The sequence below is a fragment of the Leopardus geoffroyi genome, chromosome D3, assembly GCF_018350155.1.
Source record: "Leopardus geoffroyi isolate Oge1 chromosome D3, O.geoffroyi_Oge1_pat1.0, whole genome shotgun sequence".
Classification (NCBI taxonomy): Eukaryota; Metazoa; Chordata; class Mammalia; order Carnivora; family Felidae; genus Leopardus; species Leopardus geoffroyi.
In genome coordinates, this window is record NC_059339.1 from 28,950,081 (window position 1) to 28,963,485 (window position 13,405).

A 13,405-nucleotide genomic window follows, 5' to 3' on the forward strand; every position below is an offset into this window, starting at 1 on the left:
TCCTAGACACATTACATTATGATCCCAGGCTTGAGGCCATTGTAGATGGTGAAGGCTGCCTGTGGCTTCCAGCCAGGCACAGAGGCTCTAGCTGTGGATGGGATATGGAGGAGTCTCCACACTCTTCAGCTTACCTCTCTGATATGCAGACCCAGCCACCTCCTGGGGTTCCCTCCCCCCCCCCCAGCCCCCTCCCCCACACCGCTGGTCTGTGCGTCTATGTTTGTGGAGGGCCAGGCTGGAAGTTGAGTCTGTTCTACCTCCCAGTTACTTGGAAGATCTGTACACATCTCTGCCCCTTTGCCCCCATTACCACAAGGGCAAGGGGCAGCTGCCATCAGCCTCCTCTCTGCAACTTATGAGGTCTTGGTTAAATGCAGCTGGGCTCCTTCCAGGTCCCTGCCTGCCTATTCAGCTGCTCTCTGCCTGCTCACTTCCCTCCAGCCTTGCTGGCCTTCTCTCAGCCTGGACACCACAAGCACTTTCCTGCACACAGGATACCCCTCCCCTCCTGTTCCTCTTCCCTCAGGTCTTTGCTCCAAGAACTGAGGCTGCCTACTAATTCAGGTGATAAATGAAGGGGGTGGGGTTGCCTCCACCAGGGTGGGTGGCTCTTTTGTAATCACAGCCCCTGGGGACTCAGATCCAGTTTAGTCTTTTCTGGCTGGGCTACCTGCTGTCCAGGTAGTGCTGTGTGACACAGGAGAGGAGACTTGGACTATGGCAGGGTCCCTGCCCCTCCTGGAGGGAGAGGAATGGGGGCTAGATTGTTCATGGGTGGGAGTCCACATGCCCTACTGTCAGTGCAGCCTCAGCCCCATCCTCTCTGTGAAGGGTGAAGGGGACAGGCCTCTGGGATGCTGGTGTGCAGTCAGTGAATGGATACCATTCCTGGAGGTCACTATTGAGGTCACTGAGTCCCCTCAGGGCTCAGCTGCTGGGCTTGGCCTGCTCTAGAAACTCCTGGAACTTCTGCAAATAACTTCCTGTAACCCCAAGAAAAAAAAGCTACATGTTCAAGGGTTTACGGTGTTAGACATTGTTCTAAGCACCTTATGGGGATAGGGTGGGTTCTTCTGTCAACCCAGTTCATATTAGGAAACTGAGGTTAGGTGACTTGCCCAAAGTCGCATAGTGGCGAAATGAGAAGCCAGGGGTCTTTCTGTTCCCTACCACTGCCCAAAGATGCTGCCTGCTGTATATCTTCCTAGCCTTGGTGGCCTGTGCCACAGGCCAGCACTACCCATCACAACAGCAAAGTTCCTGAGGCCCAGAGCCAGTGGCTTATGGCTGAGCTTGCATGCCCTGTGTGTGGGGGAGACAGCCTGTGGCCCCCGTGGGCAGGCAAGCTTTGCTGTGGGGCCCTTTCTCCTCAGTGGTGGCCAAGATTGGTTTCTCCTGAGAGCATTGAGTGTGCACAGCCAGTCCTTCAAAACTGTTTCCCTTGTGCCCCCTAAGCCCACAACTGGCCCTCAATCTGTCCCAGATCTCCTGTATCCCCAGAGTCCAGGGATCTGGGTGTTGTGTAGATTGTGGGGGTGGGACACTCTCCCCTTAAAGGAGCAGCTCTAGAGACCAGACCTGCTTACTGACAGTCTCTGTTGGCAAGTTATTTCCCAGTCTGAGCCAAACCCTTGAATGACTCTTACCCATGGATCATTTGGACAGGAAAGTGCCTTCTGCCCCCACACAGCCAGGGGCCCTGGTTTATCCCATCCTACTGTAGGGTCAGCCAGGGTAAAGGAGTGAGGAAAGGCCCCCTGCTCAGAGACTCAGGGGACTAGAAATTGGATGCCCCAAGCACTTCCCCAGAAACAGACCACTTCACAGAGAAACCATGGCGGGGTGGGGGGGTGGGGGGTGGCGCGCCCAGCAGCACTCTCTCCGACTCAAACCCTGGTGTGGGGCAGTTCACTCTGCCCACTCAGTGCTGCCTTCCAGGTGACCCTGAGGGCATGCCCACCTGCTGACCCTGTAGGACCTAGCTCACAGGCCACAACATGGCCTGGACAGAGTCTAAATGTTTCTTGGTTTGATGGTGCCAGGTCTCTTGGGGGCTAACACTGGCCATAGCTGGCTTACCCACCGGCCTGCCTGCTGCCCTGCTTCCTTGTCAGTGTCCTCAGGTGAGGGGGTGTGCCTGCTCTTTGCAGAGGCAAGGCCGTCATTATTCACCTGTGCACAGATGGGCCCACACAGGGACAGGAAGCTGCAACAGGATCCGGTTTATTCGGCCTTGGGAGGGTGGTCCTGAGAGTGGCGAGTGCCACCCTGTCCCGGGCAGAGGGAGGGCCCAAGGGCCAGTTAAGGCCAGTGGCGGGAGAAGCAGGGGGCACATAGCCCCTGGAATGCGGCGAGGCCAGGCTGAGGCCCGGAGGCAGCTGTGGTAGGCCGGGACAGGTGCCCCTGCTGCCCAGGGTGGAAGGCACCGGGCTGGGACCGGGCCATGGCTACAGGGCCGTGGACCCAAGCCACATGGGCACCCCGGGGAAGCGGGGCACAGGGTCACATGACACAGAACATGAAACACAGGCACACGGCTCATGAGTAAGCACACGGACAAGTGGGCACAGATTCACAGGCCAGAGGGTCACCCAGCCTTGGCCAGACACATGGGACTCAATGGTGGTGTCATACACACCACAGGGGACACACGGCACTAAGGGACATGTGGACTCAATGGCTACAGGGTACAGACCCAGGCCACGGAGTGCAAGGAATAGGGAAAAGGGGCCTTTTGGCACGACTGCACTGGAATCGTGAGACGACTGCACTGGAATCGTGAGATGAGGGCAGTGGGGAGTGGTCTGGAGGTGCCTGGGGGCAACCCCCATGCAGACCCCCTAAGGGATTCAGTCTGTCTTCCACACTTTGTTGAGAAGCTTCACCACTTCATCATAGATGACAAACACGATGGCCACATCCAGGCAGACCCGGCCCAGGCGGGGGATGGTGCCCTTGTAGAATCTGGGGTTGGGGGGAGGTAGGAGGTGAGGAGGCAGAGGAAGTACAGCGTGCCTGCAGTGAGGGTGGGTCCTGACATTGGAGGGACAAGGGCAGGTGCCTAAAGGTAAGGAGCCCTAGGGGATAGCCTGGGGCTGGCAGCAGGAATGGGGTGAGGCCCGCTTAGAAGGCCAGGGAGGGTCTGGGGTGGGGACCACAGCCCTGCCCCTCCCCCACTCACGCCTTGAGCCCCTCATTCCTCAGGATCTGCAAGCCACAGTCCCATGTGTTCCGGTATTTGTGTGCCTCCAGGCCCTGCAGGACAGCAGCACAGCACAGGGCTCAGTGGCTAGCCCAGCCCCTCTTAGCAAACCCTCCACCCCCTTCGTGGTCCCACCCCCACCTGCATCCGGGTCTTGATCACATCCAGAGGAGTGTTCCCGAAGACACTGGCTGCGCCAGCAACAGCTCCAAACACTCCGGTGATCAGTGGGTTCATGGGCTTGTTGGGGTTGTCCCCTGGATGTGGGTGGGGGTTGCAATCAGAAAATGATGGGAGGGCAAAAGGGAGGGTTCTTCAGGGCTGGGAGGAGCATGGACCAGAGCCAATGAACATGGGTGCCCCAGGAGGCAGGGTCCTGGCAGAGAGGACTGAAGAGGAAGAGCCTAATTCAGAGTGGTTGGAGGTGGAGTCTTGGGGCAGCGGACCCAACAGATACATACCTCTGTACCAGTTGCGCAGGGAGGTCATGACGAAGAAGCGGATGGCCTGGTTAGACCCCTGCTTCAGCACGGTGGCTGTGAGGCCCTGGTAGGTCCCCTTCAGCCCTAGGGGCAGGTAGGCATGGGAGTCACACTGGGGCCTTCGTGGGGGAGTGGCACACCAGAGCACCAAAGCAGGAAGGGGAAGTGCAGGCCGGTCTGGCCAAGGTACCTGACCCTACCTGAGGAGGAAGACATTACAGCTCACCTTGTTCCCGAATAATCTCCCTGACCCCATGGAAGAATCCTCTGTACTTAGGGTTTGGGGAGGTCTGGTCGTGGATGAACTTCACCTGTGAGAGGGAAGCAAAGGCACTGGCTTCCAGGATGCCACTGAAGGGCATACCTGGCCCATTGGCTTGCGGGCCCAGGGCCCACAGAGATCAGATCAGGGCTGGCGATGCAGCTCTTCACCTGGAAAGAGCCACCCAAAGCCACCGAGGGACACAAGGCCCCAGGAAACAAGAGGGTTGGCCTTACTAAAGAGTCTCTGCAGTTATGTTTGCTGGTATTTGCCACAGCTTAGGCAGTAAACATGTGTTATCTTATGCTTTCTGTTTATAAAAGCTTTTTAAAAACCCTAACGTCAGTTGTCCCATTGCCTTCAGGACAGAGTCCAGTCTCCACAGGAGGCCCTTCCTGCACACTCTGCCCAGCTTCTGCAGGGCACTCTCTACCTCGATGGTCTTCATGGAGCACTAGGGCAGGATGGTCCCCGCCACCCCATCACCCCTCTGTACACCTTATCACCTGCTGAGACCCTCCCCACCTTGATGGTCTCCATAGGGCACACGACCACCACGGCTTCAGCCACACCGGCACCCAGGCCGCACAGCAGCCCCCGTGTGCTGTCCAGGCGTCCCTGGGGATCTCGCATGTGGTTGCTGAGGAACTCAAACATCCCGAACCTGGGAATGGGAGGCAGTGGGATGAGAAGGGCCGCAGTCGCCGGGATGCCCTCCCTCGGCCACCGGAGACCACCTCACCTGACGGCCGCTTTGGGGATGGAGCCGTAGAGCAGGGAGCTGAGGCCTCGGTACAGGCCCAGGACGCCATGGCTGCGGACCGTCTGCCGCACGCAGTCCCCTGGAGGAGGGGGCGTTCAGCGACCCTCTACCGCCCTAGAGACCACCTTTCGCACCTCCCCACAGCCCGCCTCGTTTGCCCCCCGAGCGCAGGGCCTGGCCGTGCCCTCCGGGTGCTAGCCCTCTCGGTGCCGTCCCCTGCCAGCAGCCCTCTACTCACCGATGCCCCGGTACCGCGGCGGGTGCGAGCGCTCGTCCAGCTGCAGCTGTGTCTTTACATACTCGGTGGGGAAGGTGATGCAAATCTCGATGCCGCCCGCCAGGCCGCCTGCGGGGACCAGAGACCCGGACCCTGAGACCACCGTCTGGCGGTCGGACTGCCCCGCCCACCGCCGCTGGCGCCTCGGCCCCTCCCCCGCTCCGGACTTTGTCCGGCTCCTCTGGTGTAGGGGAGGCCCGGCAGCCTCCCCCACCCCACCCACGTTGTCCTGGCTAGGTTCGGCGGGACGACCCGCAGGCTGAGTCCCCACGCTCTGGCTGAGGACCGGGGCCGCGCCCCCCGCCCGACCCGGAAGTGAGGCGGGGCCTCGGCGTCCCGGGCCCACCCGGAAGCGCGGCGGGGCCGATGGAGTGGGCAAGCCGGGGGTCCGCGTCCCGGAGGGGCCCACCTGCCAAGATCGCCTTCCCTGGGTGCGTCAGCTTGGCTTTCCCAGACGCGGGCGCGGCGGCCGCCAGAGCGCGGGGCGCGGCCATGGCAGGCGGGGAGGCGGGGCGCCCGGCGTCGGCTTCGGGTCCGAGCCTCCGGCTCTCGGCGTTCGGTCGGCGGCGGCGGCGGCGGCGGCGACGACAAACGGTTATGGCCCGGGGGGCGGGGCGGTCGCGTCAGCTCCCGGGCTCCGCCTCGCGTGGTCCGAGCCGGGCCCCGCCTCCAGCCCGCCCCGTTTTGCCGGCCGGGAAACTGAGGCCGGGGCGGGGCAAGCGAGGCAGGCGCCTGGGCGGGGTCGACAGCCCAGCCAATAGCGGAGCCCAGGGTCCTTGGGAGGCGGTGCTGTGCCGGGCCTGGAGCTGTGGGTCAAGGTGCAGTTTCTAAAACCCGCCCCGGCATCAGGCAGAATCCGGCACGAGAAGGAGCAGGTCTCATTGCATCTGCCTGAACGACCGGATCCCCGGTTGGGGGTGGAGAGAAGGGCCGACCCATCCCCGGGAACACAGGGAGCTAGCCCCATCCCTGAAGTTTGGCATTCCCACACCCGACGGTCTGTGAGGCTACCACTCCCGCTACGGGATTTGGAGCTCCGCGCAGAGCTCGCAGGAAAAGACCCCCAATATACCCTGGCTATCTCCCCCTGGGCAGACGCAGGTTCTCATCCCCAAAGAGGCCCCAGCCAATCTTTTGTCCCCTGCTACCCACACCAGCACCAAGCAGGGAAGCTTTGCCTTGATAAACCGACTTTAATATTCATGATCAGTAGGAGGCTCAGAGCTAGTTAGAAGGTTCGTTCAGTTGGGTCTGCAGAGTGGCCTGGAGGGGGCAATTCTGCCAGTGCTGAGTGAAGACCAGGTGTCCCTCCCACCAAGGGCAAGAAATCCTCGGGGAGAACGCCCCAGGAATGCCTGGCTCCAGCCAGAGGACCTGGAGGCAGAAGTCCACCCAAGTTGGTCTTCTTGGGCAGTGTCTCCCCTGGCCTCCTCAGGGTATTCCGGATGGCTCAGAGGCGGCCATCCCTGGGCCTCAGCAAAAATAAATAACGTCCAGGTGTCCCTGCCTCCCATCAGGGTCCTCTGTGCTTCTGCAGTGACATGCTCCTTGAGGTTAATAACCCCATAGAGGCATGTTGCCGCTGAGCGCCCACTACACGCTGAAGCCGTACACAGGAGGCTGGGCGAAGGCAGGTGCAGCAGCATATCCATAGGGGAAGCCAGCAGGGGCAGGGCCTGCAGCAGGGCCTGCTGTCAGCATCAGCTGCTTGCCTGCAGAGGGAGAAGCAGAGGGTGAGCAGAGCTCCTGCTGCCCAGGAGAGGACAGGGGCCCAAGGAGCAGCGTGGCAGACCAGCCCTGACCACCCAAGGTTCAGGCACTGGAGAACAGGTGCCTGGGGGCAAGGACAGTGGGAGTTGCTGTTGTGGGGCCAGCCACAGGGGCTGGCCAGGCTAGAGGGTAAGCTAGTCCCAAAATGGGACACTTACTTAGCTCAACTGGCTGGGTCTCAATCATGCCCATCAAAATCTAAAAAAACCAGATTGACATTAATGGTGGTGGTGATAGGGGCACAATGACCCTGAAGAAGACACAGTTGGCAGGAGACTTGAGACCAGGCTCACATGCTGCGTGCTCACCACACCCTCAGGCCTTTGTTAGTCCTGCAATGCACTCCAGAACCCAAAGCGCCTTGGTGCAGTGGACACCAACCAATTTGTCTGCTCAACAGCCAGGCCATCCAGGCAGGCTCTCAAGTCAAAGCCACCAGCAGCCTTGCTGCCTGGGACCAGGCAGAGCAGCACACAGCAGTGGCTCAGAGTTGGGCAGTTGCTAGGCACAAGGAACAGGCAAGGGCACCCTCACAGAAGGCAGGTGCCCTCAGAAAATGGAGGACAATGGCCATGCTTCTTCAACATTCCTGGATACACTGACCTTCCCCACACCCAGCAGCCATGTGGTCCTTCTGTCCCCCACCCTGTCCATCCCCTCTCTGATCTGAAGCCCAGTCAGGGAATCACTTTCCCTACTCTTCCCTCCCTAGGAACAGGGGACTAGGGGCAATGGGGTGCTACCTACCAAACAAGAGAGGGGCGGGCTCCACCACATGTTCCTCTTGCTTGCGTAGGCTCTCCGAGGCATCCAGTCTGTCTACCTGCAAAGACGCAAGAGCACTCGAGTGCCTGCCTGACAGGCTGCCTGCAGTCTGGGCCAGGAGGTGAATGTGGGGCCAGGAGGCAAATACACAGCCTCCAGGAAAGTCAGAGCTGAGGGTGGGTACAGGGCAGATGCTATATCTGCAGTGACCCCTGATCCACAAGGTGAAGCCTCTGTAACTGGGTAGACGTGGAGTGCCCACTGGGGCCCTGGTGACCCCTAACTGCTATTCCAGCCCAGTGCTTTCCAAGTGGGCACCTGGCTGCTTGGTGCACCAGAGCAATGGCCAGTGACTGCAGGCTGCACATGCAGCACAGCTCACAGGGCTAGGTTCTCCTCTGGATACAGGGGCACTGCCAAGACAATGTAGCACTTCTTACATCTAGCTAGTCCAGGCTGCCCACCCCTTCAGAGGAGACCAGTCACCTGATATCTGGGACATCCCACCTGGCAGGGAGGATGTGTCACCTTAGAGGTGGGGGCAGGGACAGCCATCAGAGGTCAGGCTGCCTCCCTGCTCTTCCTCAAGGCTTCACAAGGGGCTGTCCTACATGGTACCCACAGGCTGCAGCAGACACATGGATGGAGAGGGAACAGAGCAAAGTGGTGCCAGGGACCTGAGGAGCAAACAGCACTATGCGAGTGGGGGCAACAGCAACTGTGTGTCTGGGACCCCCCTAAACAAGCACTCAAGTCAGAAAGAAGAAAAAATTATGTGCCCTGTGTACACTCAGGCCTGGGAGAGATCAGGCTAGGCACCAGAACCCTAACAGAACAGCCCTGTCACTGGCCCTGTGCGCTCCCTTTCCCTCCTTGGGACCAGAGCTGAGGTGAGGAAGGAACAAGACAGTGCAATGGACTTGCAATCTATACTCTCTGCTTTCAGTTGGCTGACACTCAGGCTGAGGTCTAAGCTAGGCCTGTACCCTCCACTGGGAGAGCCAGGGGGTTTGGGCATGTGAGTTTTTCTCAGACGGATGGCCCTCAAGCTTCCCAAATGAATCAAGAGGCCCTGGGTGAAGTTCTCCAGTCAGGAAGGGGTGTGGTCTTCTTGTCTGGGCCCTTCCACCTCCGAGCAGTCTAGTCTGTCGGGCCCCAGCCCAGATCCCAGAGCTGCCTAAGAAACCCATATTGAGCCCATCCTATCCCCAACATGATAGGCACCAAGCCTGGTGCTGGTCGAGAGGCATGTGGGGCAGCAGTGAGACCAAGCGCCACAGTAGCTCTTGCCTTCTTCAAGGACTAGGGGATATGTCTGGGGACCCTGGGCCAGGGAGCAGGTCCTTCCAGCAGGAAGGCAGCTTTAGACCAAATACACTGTCCCATTCTGAATTAGCTATGCAGTCACAGTGTTGACCAAGGTGACATGGTTGCCAGGATGACCTCCATCACTACAGAGAGGGAGTGTGTTCCCCCCAAGTCCTTGGGGCTCCCTGGAGGTCCCAACCCCTGCAGCAATGAAGGTCTGAGTGGCACGAGTTCCTCTTATGTTAACTCATGGGCCTTGACTCTAGGAAGAGACTCAAGCCATATGCATCCTTCTTTATTCTGGAGCACAGCAGACAAACTGCTTCCAGGTTAAGACAACTTCTGGATGGGAAAAGCAGAAACCATGCAGCACTTTCTGAAGACAAGCTCCAACACAGCACAGACACTTCCTTTAAGGAGCTGCCATCCACTGTAGTTGAGGAACGAGGGACTCTTGTAAATCCAACCAGTCTATGTCCCCTAGTAGCCTGAAGATGGTCAGCACATGGTCAGCACTATCTCTCCCCATCCCCTGAAGAGTCGTGGGAGACCTCCCACTTAGATGTGCTGTGTAAATGGGACTAGGACACACTCTGGCATTCCCTCCTCCAGCAGCAGGGAGATGGCCTTGCACCCCTTGACAGGGGCTGGGCAGCTCCCAGGAGGCTCTGCAGGTGGCACACAGAGTAAGCCCTTACAGGCCAAAGCTGGCAGCCAGACCCCACCACCACCCCACACCTGTGCTTCTTGTTTCTTCCATAAACCCCACACTAACTCCTAGAGGCCACTCCCCTCCCTCACACTACTGAAAGAGGCTCTAGCCTAGTGGCTTCTTGGCATCGTGGGGTGTCCTTGTGGCTAGAAGAAGGATAGGTGTATGGCTGGATGGGCCAGTAGGTGCTGCTGAGTGTCAGCTTTTCTGCAGCCTTAGAAACAAACCAGATTAGGTGACAAGGGTCTCTGGACAGTGCCTCAGCTAGGTCCTAGACAGGGACCTAGGGCTTCAACACACAGGGAGAGTTAAAATCAGATACTCTCATCTTGTTAAACAGCTCATCAACCTGCAAAGAAAGCCAGAGTGGGCCACCAAGGCCACCAACTGACATCTAGAGTGGCAGAAGCAACAAAGTAAGACATGAATATGGCCTCAGGACCAGGGAGACGTGGGTATGAGCCCATGTCTTCATCTATCAGCTTTGGATCCGAACCCACATCTGCAGTCATAGAGGGGATGACTACCTACCTGTCAAGGTGTTAACATTCCTACTAAGTGCTTGGCAAAAGGGGGGTTACCATGACAGGTCTGCCAATGAATGCACCCCAAACTCCACTGGAGGCGCGCTGAGAGGTAAACAGACCACACAGAGCCCATGGACTGTGTGCTGGAGCTCTGCCAGCTGGTGCCTCACTGTTCTCACCCCACAGAGCCCTGGTCTGTGGGCGAACACACCCACTGTGTGCCCTGGCAGTGTGCGAGAGACCTGATGCAAGTCCCCTGTGGGGAGAGGCTCAGTTCTACCCAGAGCCCCCAAGGTGATTTTCTAGAAGAGGTTAATATTAGGCACAAAACCACTCAACTGTGAAGGCAAGAGGCGTCTCTCAAAGGTGGACAGGGCTGGTTGGACAACCTGGACTGGTCCCCCAGAGGCCACGGGCCATCAGAGGACCTCTATAGACCTGAGCTAGTCATAGCTGTGCCACATGGTGGCAAGGGAGCCACAGCAGAGCCCACACTTACTTTGCTAAGGTACTCTCTCATCACCTGGATGAAGTAGGGCATGGCCAGGTCAACGAGGTTGTGTCTCCAGGCCAGCTCCAGCACCACATCCGGAGGAAGCAGGTCGTAGCAGGTGAAGAGAGAGGCCGCGAAGCACTCCCGCTTGCCCTCTTCCAGGAACCACTGCAGCAACTTCTCGGCCAGCTCGGCATCTCTAGACTCTGCAGCATGCTGCATGGCATCCTGCAACCAAGGCAGACGCACAGCTCAGGTCCACTCTGCCTTGTGCTACCTGAGGCACTTTCTGAGTTGGTAGGACACGGAATGGTGCCAGGCCCCACAAAGGACATCCTCGCCTGCAGAGGGGTCCCTGTGCCTCGGCTGCCCTCTGGTAGGCTGGAGTACCAGCTCCAGGAGGGCCATGGAAGGCACCAAGTGTACTCCTGGCAGCAGACTCTCACAGACCTGCCGAAATACCAAGAGGGAGGTGGCACACACGGGTGCAGGTGCCCTGGGAGACAGGCTCTAGCCTTCTAGCCCTACTGGCATGCAGAGGGGGTGCATGGGGTTGCCCATTGAAAGGGGATGGTAACAGAGCTAGCAAGGCTTCCAGTAAAGGCCGGGGTTATTATGCTTGGGTCAACAACCAGCGCTACCCTTCTGGACTCAACATGCAGCAGCTACAAGGGATAAAGCCAGTGCTCAAGAAATAGCAATTTTCCCTTTCTTCCTGACATAAAAAAAGTACCTTCAAAAGTCCCTAATCGCTTTCACATTTGCAGATTTGTCTAAAACATAAAGAATCATACCCGCCTAGTGATAGCCATCAGTAAATTAGTAATTTCTATTTTCTAGCCACAATGGTGAGAAATCAATGACCTAAACTCTGCCAGTGCACGCGTTAGCTCTCTACCTCATCTCCATCCCTCAACCTCCTTCCCAAACCACTGGCAGCACTTGCCAGGGCTCTGCTCCAGGTCCTTGCCCTGCCCTTCACTATCCCTAGCCTGTGACTATACCTCTGCAGAGTGTTCTTCACTCATGGGCATGAGGGCCCCCTAACCCTCACTTTCCCATGTCCTGACATGTTCCCTCATGCCCCTCTAGTCTTGTGGCTCCTCAACAGTCCCAGCCTCCCACATGCAGTTACTCTGCCAGCTCCTCAGGTAGAGTGCACACTCTCCAAGGTGGCTGCCCTGATGGCTGAGTGACCACTGGGCTTTTACACCCAACCTCTGCAATCTGGAAAGCATGCTTATTGTCTTACAACTGTCCTAGAAGCCAGCACCGGCCACTCACTAACCCCCCAGGTGGCACACTGTGAACCACCCATCCTCCCAGGACTTCCATGCAGGGTGGGCTCTGCTGCCAAGGCATGGCTGACACTTGTGTGTAGGGTCGGGGCCTGTGCATCATAGGCTCTGTAGCACCACCTTGGCCTCCACCTACTAGATGTAGTACCACACCCTCACATGTGATAACCAATCCCCTGGGGGTCAGAGTCACCCTTGCTGAGAACAAGGGTATTGGAATGTATGCCAACATTTTTCTGCCTGTGGCTTTGTCCTTGTGGATTCTCTTCGTGGCACACGTTGCTCGGAGTGGGACTGGTTTGGAAGAGGACAAATGCCCTTTTGGCAGTTCTCATACACTGCTCACTTGCTCATTGTCCGATTGATAGGGGTCATGCACTCAAGATGCTGGCGTGCACACTGGCAGGTTGGGGCAGCTGGGACCCCCTATCTGGGGGCAGCTTCCCTCTGGTGTGTTGGAGCCCTGCTGCCACCTCCCAGAGTCAGCGTCTGAGTACCCTGATGAGCTGTCTGTGAGCTCCCTCTGCAGGGTCCTATAAGCACCCCACGAAGGACCACGAGCACTGTCACGAAAAGTGAAGAGATGTTACCTAACAGTCCCAAACTGGAGGTAACAACTTGGGATGAAGCCTGACATGCCCCTGATGTCCAGAGTTCTCTGGCCTCAGCCCATGTGCTATGAGAGAGAGATGCATGCCCACATCCTAGGAAGGTACTCAGGGATGCCAAGGACAGTTCTGGGATTAACACCTTTAGGTGAAGCTCATGGCCTTGAGAAAAGGCTTCCCAGGGGAAACAGCACATGGAACCCTTGGAAATCAGCTTAACCACACACCACATTACAACAATGGCCCTCTTGTGCAAATGCACGTTACCCCACTGGGGAGATGTTGAGGTCAGGTGGAACGAAGATAATGCCTTCAAGGGCCTGGGATCTCTCCAAGCAGCCCACCCTGGCTTTCAGATGCCCAGATCCAGATCCAGACCTGAGGATGGTACTTAGCCACTGCTTAAGGGCAGACAAAAGTATTTTGAATTTGATTTTCACTTTGGTGTTTTTATTCCCCACATATGGATTGATTGAAAACAAAATAGGTGCCAAGTGAATGCTGCCACACTGTTTGGGACAGAGAAACTCACAAACAACTGCCAGGAAAGATTCAACTCCATGGGAGCTATTCTTTTGATCCAAATACCATTTAAAAAAAATGTTATTTATTTTTAGAGACAGTGAGCAAGAGAGAGCACATGTGGATCCATATACACAAGCAGGGGAGGGGTACAGAAAGAGGGATGAGAGAATTCCAAGCAGGCTCTGCACTGACACAGGGCTCGAATTCAAGAACCATGAAATCATGACCTGAGCCAAAACCAAGAGATGGAAGCTTAACCAGTGGAGCCACCTGGGCGCTCCTTAATCCAAATAACTTTAAAGAAGCTCTATATTAATGACAGATAAGGATCCTTAGTCTGTGTTCTAAAAACACTTCCTCCTTAACATAATCCTTCCTGTCGCCCCACAAATGTCTCCTGGTAGGGGGCT

General features: G+C 57.4%; 2 protein-coding genes across 4 annotated transcripts in view; both read right to left on the reverse strand.

The window, feature by feature from the left end:
• Positions 1-2,212: 2,212 nt before the first annotated feature.
• SLC25A1 (solute carrier family 25 member 1) lies at positions 2,213-4,582 on the reverse strand. The gene is made up of 7 exons (XM_045459271.1): positions 4,475-4,582; positions 4,383-4,403; positions 3,914-3,998; positions 3,667-3,771; positions 3,347-3,462; positions 3,185-3,258; positions 2,213-2,967 (listed from the first exon to the last, which is right to left on the reverse strand). Exons 1-7 carry the CDS (start codon positions 4,580-4,582, stop codon positions 2,853-2,855), a joined length of 624 nt encoding a protein of 207 aa, XP_045315227.1. The 3' UTR covers positions 2,213-2,852.
• Positions 4,475-13,405, reverse strand: part of CLTCL1 (clathrin heavy chain like 1) — a 104,852-nt gene continuing 95,921 nt past the window's right edge. Inside the window, exons 30-35 of one of the 3 annotated variants that reach the window (XM_045459637.1) lie at positions 10,571-10,792; positions 7,507-7,582; positions 5,399-5,795; positions 4,951-5,058; positions 4,692-4,791; positions 4,475-4,613 (exon numbers count right to left, since the gene is read on the reverse strand). In XM_045459637.1, the coding sequence (XP_045315593.1) occupies positions 4,599-4,613; positions 4,692-4,791; positions 4,951-5,058; positions 5,399-5,795; positions 7,507-7,582; positions 10,571-10,792 (918 nt within the window). In that variant the 3' untranslated portion in view covers positions 4,475-4,598. Of the gene's footprint in view, positions 4,614-4,691; positions 4,792-4,950; positions 5,059-5,398; positions 5,796-6,162; positions 6,702-6,917; positions 6,958-7,506; positions 7,583-10,570; positions 10,793-13,405 lie in introns of those variants that run through there. The other 2 variants (XM_045459639.1, XM_045459638.1) reach the window with 2 other exon arrangements.

Coding starts and splice junctions, on each gene's coding strand:
- SLC25A1 (XM_045459271.1), bottom strand. CDS start 4,582: ATGCGAGATCCCCAGGGACGCCTGGACAGCACACGGGGGCTGCTGTGC. Junction 3,999..4,382: donor GCTCCATGAAGACCATCGAG/GTAGAGAGTGCC, acceptor TCCCTCTCACAG/GTGAAGTTCATCCACGACCA. Junction 3,463..3,666: donor CCTGCGCAACTGGTACAGAG/GTATGTATCTGT, acceptor ACCCACATCCAG/GGGACAACCCCAACAAGCCC.